This window comes from Ranitomeya variabilis, chromosome 4 (genome assembly GCF_051348905.1).
Source record: "Ranitomeya variabilis isolate aRanVar5 chromosome 4, aRanVar5.hap1, whole genome shotgun sequence".
In the NCBI taxonomy this organism is placed as follows: domain Eukaryota; kingdom Metazoa; phylum Chordata; class Amphibia; order Anura; family Dendrobatidae; genus Ranitomeya; species Ranitomeya variabilis.
Window position 1 is genome coordinate 713271574 of NC_135235.1, and position 12095 is coordinate 713283668.

At 47.0% G+C, this 12095-nt stretch overlaps 1 protein-coding gene across 1 annotated transcript in view; it reads left to right on the forward strand.

Moving 5' to 3' along the window:
* Positions 1-12095, forward strand: part of LOC143768231 (uncharacterized) — a 57559-nt gene that overhangs the window by 18786 nt on the left and 26678 nt on the right. The window contains exons 2-3 of the mRNA XM_077256924.1: positions 1309-1458; positions 1586-1765. Of these exons, the coding sequence (XP_077113039.1) occupies positions 1309-1458; positions 1586-1765 (330 nt within the window). The remainder of the gene's footprint in view (positions 1-1308; positions 1459-1585; positions 1766-12095) is intronic.

Here is a 12095-nt window from a genome sequence, read left to right on the forward strand (position 1 = left end):
GCCATTGCACAGGTGTAGGGTGCCAACCTCCGCTGGTAGGTTAGGAACAGTTCAGTTTAGTGATGGGTACAGGCACCTCCTGGTATCTTTAAAATGGTGGTAGTGGTCCTTGTTATCACCTTACTGCGTTAAGACGTAATTAAAGGTAATTTTTTAAGTACAGTTTTTACACGGTGAATTTTTGTTCAATTTTTCTGTACAGGAACAATCTTATTCTAGCTGTGATTTCCTCATGGGTTGTGCTCACAGCCCAACACAGTGCAGGAAGATTGGCGTTTGCCACAGAACACCAGGATTGGCAAATTCGCCACTGGTGCCCTGTGCTCTTCACAGATGAAAGCAGGTTCACACTGAGCACATGTGACAGACGTGAAGGAGTGTAGAGCCGCCGTGGAGAGCGATCTGCTGCCTGCAACATCCTTCAGCATGACCGGTTTGGCAGTGGGTCAGTAATGGTGTGGGGTGGCATTCCTTTGGAGGGCCACATAGCCCTCTATGTGCTCGCCAGAGGTAGCCTGACTGTCATTAGGTACCAAGATGAGATCCTCAGACCCCTTGTGAGACCATATGCTGGTACAGTTGGCCCTGGGTTCGTCCTAATGCAGGACATTGCCAGACCTCATGTGGCTGGAGTGTGTCAGCAGTTCCTGCAAGATGAAGGCATTGAAGCTATGGACTGGCCTGCCCGTTCCCCAGACCTGAATCCGATTGAACACATCTGGGACATCATGTCTTGCACGATCCATCAACGTCACGTTGCACAACAGACTGTTCAGGAGTTGGCGGATGCTTTAGTCCAGGTCTGGGAGGAGATCCCTCAGGAGACCATCCGCCGCCTCATCAGGAGTATGCCCAGGCTTGTAGGGAGGTCATACAGGCACAAGGAGGCAACACACTCACACACAACTGAACATCATTTCCTTGTCTTGAGGCATTTCCACTGAAGTTGGATCAGCCTGTAATTTGATTTTCCACTTTGATTTTGAGTATCATTCCAAATCCAGACCTCCATGGGATATTCATTTTGATTTACATTGATCATTTTTATGTTTTATTGTTCTCAACACATTCCACTATGTAACGCATAAAAATTTGCAACTGAAATATTTCATTCAGTGATATCTAGGATGTGGTATTTTAGTGTTCCCTTTATTATTTTGAGCCGTGTATATAGGTTTTATTAGTAGATGTAAAGAAGAAAACTAAATACTGTAAAATAATCACTCGTGTGTTTCCCTTATTATCTCCAGTAATTGTATTATTACACAGGATTCTTATGATGTTACATCGACTTATCTTCTCAATCAGGTCTCTACAATATCGGATCCTCTCAGTGAAGATCTTCTATATAAGAGAATTTTCCTGATTTACCCATTAAGGATGGATATGGACAGAGACAAGATGGCGGAGATGATACTACACCTCACCCTAGAGATCCTCCTCCGGCTTACTGGAGAGGTGAGAGACTCTGATGACGTCACATTACATCATTCTTATCTATGGGAATAACAGATGGGCAGAACTGGAGAGGTGAGGACTCTGGAAATGTCTGTAGTGAGATTTATTAATGTCTCTCCATAACCAGGATTACACAGTAGTGAAGAAGACCTCTAGTGAACGCTGTCAGGACCCTGTGTCTGAGGGATTGGGAAGACCCCTGAGCCCAATCACTGGACCTCCACCTCACCCCCTGATACATGAGGACATCAATGACCAGAAGATCCTAGAACTCACCTACAAGATGATTGAGCTGCTGACTGGACAGGTGACACTGCTGGGAATGCTGGGACATTATACAGTAACACTGTGAAGGTTTTTGGGGATAACGGTATCATTGTGTGTGTCAGGTTCCTATAAGGTGTCAGGATGTCGCCGTCTATTTCTCCATGGAGGAGTGGGAGTATTTAGCAGGACACAAAGATGTATACAAGGACATCATAATGGAGGTTCCCCAGCCCCTCACATCACCAGGTAATAGACAGGACTAAATACATATGGCCTATAATTATCTGTAGGTAAAGAATGAATTCAGTCCCTGTATGTGCTTCCTCCAGTTCTATCCAGTAGGAGGACAACACCAGAGAGATGTCCCAATCCTCTTCTTCCACAGGACTATAAACAAGAAGATCCCAATGTTCCTCAGGATCATCAGGTAGATGGAGAGAAGGTGTCATGAGATCTCCCCTCTGATGTGTAGACGGCTGTGAAGGTCTTGTGCTCGGTCTTGTTTTATTCACCAGTATTATATGTTTTATACTTGTGTAATGAGAACGGTGCAGATGGCAGGCAGGGCTGCCACCAGGAATTTCGGTGTCCCATACTGGCAAAACTTTCGGGCCCACTTGGGACTCTGCCCAGGCTACACCCCCCCCCCCCCAGCTCCGTCTACATCTCTCGAACCTTCCACAGTACCACTGCCCACTCATAGAAAAACTCTGCATCTGTATAATGCATCCCATAGTCATATATAGTTGAATAATGCATCCCCTTAGCAATATAATGCACCTCTATAGTACTATAATGCACCCCCATAATAGTATAATGCCCTCCCATAGTGGTATAATGCACTTCATAGTATAATGCACCTCATAGTATAATGCACCTCATAGTATAATGCCCTCCCATAGTGATATGATGCACTTCATAGTATAATGCACCCCCATAGTAGTATAATGCAGCGTCATACTGCAGCTTTACAAAAAAAAAAGTTTAACCTGACCTGGCTGAGGTCCAGCGGTGTCCTCCACCTGATATATCTGAGGTGTGTACCATCATATGTGAGTGTCATTATACGCTGGCAACGTGCCCTCTGACATCAGCTGCCAGCTTATGATCTCCCGCAAGGCAACAGATTTTAACTTGCCGTGCGTCTGACGATGCATGACGTGTGGGGTACACTTGACTCACAAGCGCCTGTGATGACTAAAGGTACCGTCACATTAAGCGACGCTGCAGCGATAGCGACAACGATGTCGATCGCTGCAGCGTCGCTGTTTGGTCGCTGGAGAGCTGTCACACAGACCGCTCTCCAGCGACCAACGATGCCGAGGTCCCCGGGTAACCAGGGTAAACCGGGTTGCTAAGCGCAGGGCCGCGCTTAGTAACCCGATGTTTACCCTGGTTACCAGCGTAAAATGTAAAAAAAACAAACAGTACATACTTACATGCATCCCCCGGCGTCCGCTTCCTGCACTGTGTGAGCGCCGGCAGTAGCAGGGCACAGCGGTGACGTCACCGCTGTGCTGTACTTTCACTTTGCGGTGCTCATTCAGTGTGGGAAGCGGACGCCGGGGGACGCATGTAAGTATGTACTGTTTGTTTTTTTTACATTTTACGCTGGTAACCAGGGTAAACATCGGGTTACTAAGCGCGGCCCTGCGCTTAGTAACCCGATGTTTACCCTGGTTACCAGTGTAAAATATCGCTGGTATCATTGCTTTTGCTGTCAAACAACGATACACGGCGATCGGACGACCAAATAAAGTTCTGAACTTTATTCAGCGACATCACAGCAGGATCCTGATCGCTGCTGCGTGTCAAACTAAACGATATCGCTAGTCAGGACGCTGCAACGTCACGGATCGCTAGCGATATCGTTTAGTGTGACGGTACCTTATACCCTATTTCCCACAACTTTTAACTATTCCACCCCCCCAACCTATAATAACATTAAATAAAATACCCAAAAATGACATAACACCAAATCTTGGATTAAATGGCCACAGCAGCCTTTTTTATTAACATACAATTACAAAAATAAAACAACAACCCAAACTCGGAAGGGATGGTCCTCGAAGCGCCAAATTAAGGATTTCCAAAGTTCACCTTTAATATTCCTTTTGGCCTCCAGGCTTAGTCTTACCCCCAGCCGCAAAGCACCAGCTCGGAGGCAGCTAATGACCAGCCCGGCCAAAACCAATACCAAGTCCCATAATTATCCGTTCCACCGACTGATCGGCCACATCCACTCATAATCCACTCCGGGGGAGTCCAGGACCAATATAGATTCCCCCCCCCCCCCCCTGCAATCCTCCAACGCCCTTTCCACCAACTCCGAGGACCTCCCTCCCCCGCCACCAACATAAATGTTCTGACACCTCAAACATTTATGTCCCTCCAAGCTTTCAGTCCGGTTTCAATGCCCTCTTGAATGGCCAAGCACCACATGTCCGTCCCCACCGCATTCAAGTGAACCCCATCCGACCTCCAATATTCCCCTTTTCCGGATTCCAAATTAACGTGCCGATATGTCTTTTATCAGTTCCCGGCAAGGTCTTTTCCCCAAATCATTTCCACCCAAATGCACCACCACCGAATCCGGGGCCCGGTCTAAACGTACAAATCGGTGAATTTCCGGCAAGAATTGACTCCAGACCATCCCGCGCTTCCCGATCCAACGCAACGTTGCGGAATCTCTCTGGAACCCCAGCTGCCGCCCGTCGGGCCGAACCTCTGCCCTCAATGCCGCCCAGAACACAAAAGAATGTCCTAAAATCCAGACCAAACGGGATGTATTGCCTAAAACAAACAACAAAAAACGTAATTAAGAAAAATTCCTTCACAACGCATATAAACCCTAATCCACTAAATCCGGGCGGACGTAAGATCTGAATCTGATTGGTTCCCACCGACCAATTCTCTTGACCACTTCTTCACCTAGACCTCTTCTGGCCGCCTCAGTCGCCGCCCCAATCCTAAACGAGTGTCCACTGTAATTTGTGGACGAAATACCCCCAGCTGCCAAACACCGTTTAAACACTGCGATAAACTGGAATCACGACAAAAAGGACCCATCTTCGTGTATCAGAAAGGGGTTGGATAAAACGCCCTCGCGTTTAATGAAATTATTTGCGCACAATACTGGACACATAATGGAACCTGGAACCGCAAACAAAGACACTTTGCACCCTCTACCCCAAACATCAGTCTTAGAAGATCGCAGTAAAATCTCTACCCTGTCACCAAACACATTAACATCTTCCCTCCGTACACCCCCTTTCATTAATTTGGAGGGGCTGACCAACTCCACGAGGCGAAATGCACCAAAAAAGGCTAATGCAAAAGCTACTCTGAAAAGGTCAATTTCCCATTGCGATAAGCATACCGTCGGCAACTGTGCGCCTAAAACCAGAAGCACCTCATACGAAACCGGACGTCTCGAGTCCTCGACTTTCCAACCCTTTTTCCACCCTTTTAACGCCTGACACACCAAAAACGATTTTGTCACATCTTTGACACCCCTTGCCTTAAAACCAAAAGCTAGCCCTGCTAGCATCTTATTCAATTTAGAAACGGACCAACCCTTTTCTTTTAGGTGTCCAATCAACAAAAGCAATCTGGGTTCATCCTGTAAACACTTCCCTATACAACCGTTCCAATCTTCCCAGACCTTCCATGCATGATCATATTGCTTCCAGGTCCTGACAGATAGAGAGTTCACCAATAAACCATCTAATGCCCGCCAGGCAGATTCCACAACTCTACCGGACACTCCATGCCCGCTGCTTTCACTTGAGGCACCATCTCTCGAAGACGTTCCTCCTGGAGATCAGAAAGAGCGACAACAACTGGGTTACTCTCCAATGACCTGACTTTGGCTACGATCCACAAGTTATACGATAAACCCAAAAAGACCATATGTTGAAAAATTTTAACCACTAATGGGGAATCCGCTGACAATTAATTTATCACCCTCGCCTCGCTTTCTGACCTACATGGGAAACGTATCTTTTTGTTCATGATAACCTTGCCCCATAACGACAAGGCCACCAAAATGGGAAACCAGTGCGTCAGCACACGATTTGCTGACCACCCGTGTTCCTTCCAAAAAACAGGCCATTCGGCCAACAACCAAGAACCCTGAAAAAACAATCCGAAACCGCATCCGTTGACCACTGCGACAAACAGATCCAAAGCATCTATTACCGGCTCAATCCAAATGGACTTACCATTGTAATCCTCCAAAAATCTCGCCCAAACTGCCAGATCATCTCGTAACTCTTTTCTCAATCTAATAAAATGAACGGGAGATTTTACACCTGTTGTTGACAATGATAGCCTCCTGCAAAATGCTCAGCCCATCGTCATGATCCAATAAGCGAAGTTTAACTTGCCTAACAACGACTGTACCTCACGTAATCTCAATTTCCTCGCCTTGTGCGACCTCAACACTTCTTCACGCAACTCGCCAATTTTTTTCGCTGGTTATCTACAAACCATTTCCAACAAATCAATTTCGATACCTAAGAAACTCAAAACAGTGACTGGGCCCACTGTCTTATCTGCAGCTAATGGGACCCCAAAACTCTTAGCAAACTTTTCCATTGAATGCAATAGCATTGAACAGTCAGCAGTCTGAGCCTCCCCTATGAACAAAAAAATCGTCCAGGTAATGTATACATGCATTTAAACCTGACACGTCTTTTACCACCCATTCCAAAAAGGTGCTGAAGGTTTAAAAATACGCTCAAGATAGGGAACACCCCATGGGAAGACAACGGTCAACAAAATAACCTCCATTCCAATAGCACCCTAACAAATGCATACGATCAGGATGGATGGACAGGTAGAAGCCTGAAGGCTGCTTCAATATCTGTCTTCGCTAACTTGGCTCCCTGACCGCACATCCGAACCCAATGCATAGCTGCATCAAAAGTGTAAACCACCGAGCACAATTCCGGATCAATGCCGTCATTCACGGACAATCCCCTAGGAAAGGACAAATGATGTATCATCCTAAATTTATTGGGTTCTTTCTTTGGAACTATACCTAGTGGCGATACCTTCAAATTCTGTAGGGGAGGACAATCAAACGTACCTGCCATCCTGCCCAGACTGACTTCTTTTTCTAACTTCTCCGTCACAACCTCAGGAAACTGTTTAGCCGATTTTAAATTCTTTTTAGAAAAATTTGCTGCCGCATTAACAGATGGGATTCGAAAACCGTCCCTGAAACAGTCTTCCAACAACCTCGCCGCCATCCTATCTGGGTATTTATTTAGATAATGCACCACCTCTCCCAGCCGAATTGGCGTCACCCCTTTTTTCAACTCCCTCCGCTCCTCTCTGTCTGCCTCCCCTGAAACATTTCGATGATCCGTGTGTGCCACCGCAGATTGTGCACTCGTGTTTAAAATTGCACTTTGCGGAAAATCTACAAGACCCCTCGTTGAATGCGAAGCACAAACCCTTCTGCATGGCCGTTGGATGTCCTCACTGGCTATAGCCCCCCGCGCTCCCGGGAAAGGACTGAGTGCTATTCCCTGTTCTGGATGGTACCATCACCCGCATCCAAAGTGCTATTTCCTTATGGTCCCACCGAATGCTAGGCCTGACTGCCTTCCTCTGACTAAACTGTTCGTCATATCTCAACCACCCTAAACCACCATACACTCCGGTAAGCCTCACCTACAGCGTCCATATAGCAAAATAATCCTGAACAATTTTCGGGAGCCTTTTCACCTATTACACTGGCCAACATGGCAAATGCCTGAAGCCAATTTGTAAAAGTTCTCGGAATCAATCTGTACCTCCTCTTTTCTTCATCCTCTTTCTTTGACTCATCTCTTCTCGGCCTGTCTAAGTTAAACCGTTCCAGGGGCAACAAAGAAAAAATTTCCACGTACTCCCCTTTCCATATTTTTTCCCTAATCTCGCTTTTAAGATGAGCGCCTAAAGGGCCTTCGAAACAAACGTAGACCTCACCGCGTGCTGTATCATCTAACCTCACTGTATCATCTTTTTCCGTGTCACCTGCATGGCTAGGCGCCGATACCGTAGCTGAGGAAATGGCCTTATCGGCCCCCCCACCCTCGTTCCTTAAACTTCCCGATGATACATCCCTAGCCGGCACATTAGAGACCTCCCCAAACGTGCCCCCTTGCCCAGAGATCCTACCCGTACCACCCAACCAAGCAGTAGATGGGGAGGCAACAACCTGACCACCCCCAGAACCCCACAGGAAAGCTAACTCTCTCAGCCCGTGGAAAAGCATATTTAACCCCCCGCTGACCCCCCCAGGAACCCCATCCTGACTACCACTCCCAGGCAAAGTCAACAAAGGGGGATAATATAAAGAAGTGTCCTCACCAAGCTGCCCAAGCGCTGTGGACCCGGCAGCCGACGATCCAGTAGCCTGATGTAATCTCCCGTCCTCCGTCATCCTTCCGTGGTCTGATGTTCCATGATCCATGTGAAAGCTGTTGATAGACGCTCTCCTTGACGCTCCCAGAGGACCTGCGACAGTCTGTGCCGGGGAGTAGGAGCCTGCATTATCCGGGGGCTGCCGCCGCTGATGGTCACTGCTTGTGGAAGGGGGGGTTGATGTCTGCGCAGCACAGACCGGTGGCCCCAGGACATGCGCTACACTCTACCCTCTGTTGTCCCTCACTGCAGCCGGAACCACGGCGCTGCTAGAGCCGGCTGACAGCCGCCCGCGATGCACCCCCGCTGAGGCGCCTGTGGAGCGGGCCCCCGTATCGGGCGTCTCCTGTCTGCCACTCACCGAGCCGGCTCACCTGACACAGAGGCTCCGGCCGTTCCTGGTCCCGCCACCCTGCGCGTTCCTGATGTTGAGGAGGAGGCCGACGCCTCCCCCTGTTGCGGACCCCGCTGGGTGCCAGGATTCCTCCCAGCTTGCCCTCGGGACCCTGTGATCCCGCGGCGCGCGCCACTAGCTGGAGGGTCCCCGGAGGGGCTCCTAATTCGACGTCGGGCCCGAGGGGGGACGTCAGGGCTTAGGCGTGCCGGCGGCCGGGACCGCCGCAGCCGGCGCCCTCCGGTGGGGACCTGGGGAGATCCAGCCGCCACCCCCTGGAGAAGGCTGCTCACGTTTTGCTGCAGCCACGCAGTACTCTGCGTGCTGGCCGCGTCTCGGAGGCTCTGCAGGAGTGCGTCCACCTCCATGTCGGCAGACCGAAGCTTCGTTCTCTCACAAACAGGCAGGTGAGTGAACGATCCGGTGAAGTGACCGAGGTGTAATAGGCGGTTATCTCTTTTCCCGCCCGACAAGCTCACCACCCCCACAGCTCCTCCTATTCTCCCCTGTTTGATCCCTCCCCTTCCCAAATTAAAAAAAAACTCACCACGCAGCCCGTGTTAACCCCATAATGCTTATTACCCCCCCCCCCTGTGACGCTGGCTGTTCCCATGTGACCCCGTCATGGCAGCCTCCCTTGATGGCCCAGGGGCCCGTATGGCCTTTCTTGATCAGTTGAGCCTCTGGGGCCCAAAGAGAAGAGGCGACCTGCTGCGGGTCCCCTCTGCTCGCCAGGCCCTATTCGCCAGTAAGGGCTGTAATGCTCTGATGGCGGAACTAATGGCAGGATTAGAGCTGATCATAGATGTGACTATCTTTTCTATTCGTCGGTCTGTGACTTTTACAATATTTGTTTCAGGGTGAAGATCTGACCTATATTAATACTACAGAGACATATATGAGGGGTGATGAGCGGTGTAAAGAGGAGATTCCTACATATGACTACCCAGGTAAGTAGTATCCACTAAATGCAGAGAAGTCACAGATTCTTCTTAGTCACCGGCTATGGCTGCTTTATCGGTTGTATAGCCCGGTTGTATCACAATCGTGTGATCACCATTTTGCCTCTAGACCTCAACATTCTCCTCCATCCAAACTTTGACACATCAGCTCTAAACTGTTATAAAAAAAGTATTTGAATGTCTAATATTTCTTCTTGAAACTGATGTGACATCTACCATTGGTCCTTATAATAGTTTAGCTTGAAAGAGCCCCATACTCTAATTACCCCAGAGGTTTCACCACTAGTTACTCATTTATTACTGATGAAGACTGTTGAGTTTGATTATTTCAGTAAATGTGTTATTGTCTTTAGTCACAGTTTTTGACTACAGTAGTTACTGCTCAAATCCTTTGACTTAACCACTTCCTGCAGTCCTTTTTTGTTCCTAATCAGGACCCAATTTTTCGAACCTGATGTGTGTCACTTTGTAGTGATAACTTTGGAATTCGTCACAAAGGATAATAGGAAACAAATGGACCTTACAGATTATTTTCCAATTTCTCTTGAATCTGACAGTACCCTATATACAATTGTACACTACTGTCTGGGCACATGGCAGGGTTAAGAAGCTATTTAGCTATTTGACTGCAGATCTTGCAGAAATAGTTTGCAGATACGATGCATTAGGGGCACTGTTCGTGGTCACCTGGCAGCTCAAAAGATGTCCACCATGAAAGGACTTGGCGCTATCTACTCCATTTTACAGATCCCAGGGATTGCCTTGTTCATCATACTTTAACCCTTCTACTTGGGTCTGATCTTAGCCAGACAGAGACCCCTAGGCTTTGGCCATGGTGTTACCTTATGTTATGTGATGTGAGATGTAGCAAGAATAGTCAGGTAACCGGGTCAGTACCAGGAGAGCAGAGAAAATACAAAATCAGAAGACACAAGAGTAGTCAGTAAGCGAGCTGAGGTCACAACAGGAAACAAATAAACAAGCCTGGAGAGGAGCACAGAGGAATTAACCAGAGGAGAAGGCTGTATCTGACAGCGTCCAGCAATATGCTTCGAGCTTTAGGAGGGTGTGGTGCTTTCCAACTGGCTGGAGCAGGGAGCTGGACAACACACATCCATACTGCCAGATTGGATGGCACTACAAATCCCAGGTACCCTAATCTTAGTGGCAGGGCAGAGCCTGCGTCGCCCAGAGTTTCTGGTTTCGATGTCTGCTCCATTACCAGTGCCTCCTGTAGAATGAATAAGGTCGTGCCTGGTAACAGAACCAGACATCACAGCAGCAGATCCCAGAGGAGATAGGACATACCATATGCAGAAGCCCTAATATGAGAAAATGGCAGAAAACCAGAGCTGTAGAAATCCCCATAAATTGACTTCATTTTGGAAATTATAACCCTCAGGGGATTAATGTATTGTAGTAGTGACTATGTTGACCCCAGAGCCACTTTCCAGAAATTAGCACGCAGTGGATGTTGGAGAGTGAAAATTGCAAATATGCCATTTTATTACTCCACACACAGTGCCCAGATTGTGCTCCAGGAGACACACGCATTGTAAATTAAGTGGATTCTTATCATTATAGCAATTTATTATTTATTATCATTATTAATTTTTATAGCGCCATTTATTCCATGGCGCTTTACACGTGCTTTATACATGGATGCTAAATATGGTTTGGGCACACTGCAAGGCTCAGAAGCGAGGGGAAAATTTGACTTTGGGAGAGCGGATATTGCTGGATTGGTGTATTGAAGCCATGGTGCTTTTCAAGAGCCTTTGAGCCACTTGTAATGTAGAAACCTGTTTTTCACTGACAGATTATGGACCTGAGTATGGAATTGTTTTTTTGGGAGATGAGTAGAAGGTTTATTGGTGTAATTTTCCTCAACATAACATTATTTGGTGACTTTTTACTCTATATTTCGGAGGCAGAATGGACAAACAGTTGAACACCACGCTCTACTGGTTCATCCTATGAGGTTTTCTATTAGACTGTGAGCTGTCATTGTCTTAGTGAATAATTACGTATTCAACATAACTTGTCATGTTGTGGATAGTTTACGTACAAATGTTAAAATAATGTAAAATTCAAGGATTTTTTTATGAAAACTAATTGGTTTTATTTTTAACAGATGACTGCACCAGGCAATCAGAGGGGCAGCTGACATCTTCAGTTTTTAAATCAGATAATCTTGAGATCCCACAGGATACAATTGAAGTGAATGCCATTACTCCAGATATACCATCATTCCTTCACAGCAAAGATCTGTCGTCTGATCTTTTGAAACAGGTCCTGTCTTCTGATTCATTACCGACTACTAAGGAAAATCAAAGTTACAAAATAAGCATTAAAAAACAAATTGGTCCTAAAGTAAAGAAACCATTTTCACTTTTAGAATATGGAAATAATTTTCCCCTCCAAGAATCTTTTCTTAAGCATCAAAAAATTCACACAGCAGAGAATAGATTTTCTTGTTCCAAGTGTGGGAGATGTTTTAACCAGAAGTGGAATCTTGTTGTACACCAAAGAACTCACACAGGGGAGAAGCCTTTTTCGTGTTCAGAATGTGGGAAATGTTTTCATGAGAAATCAGC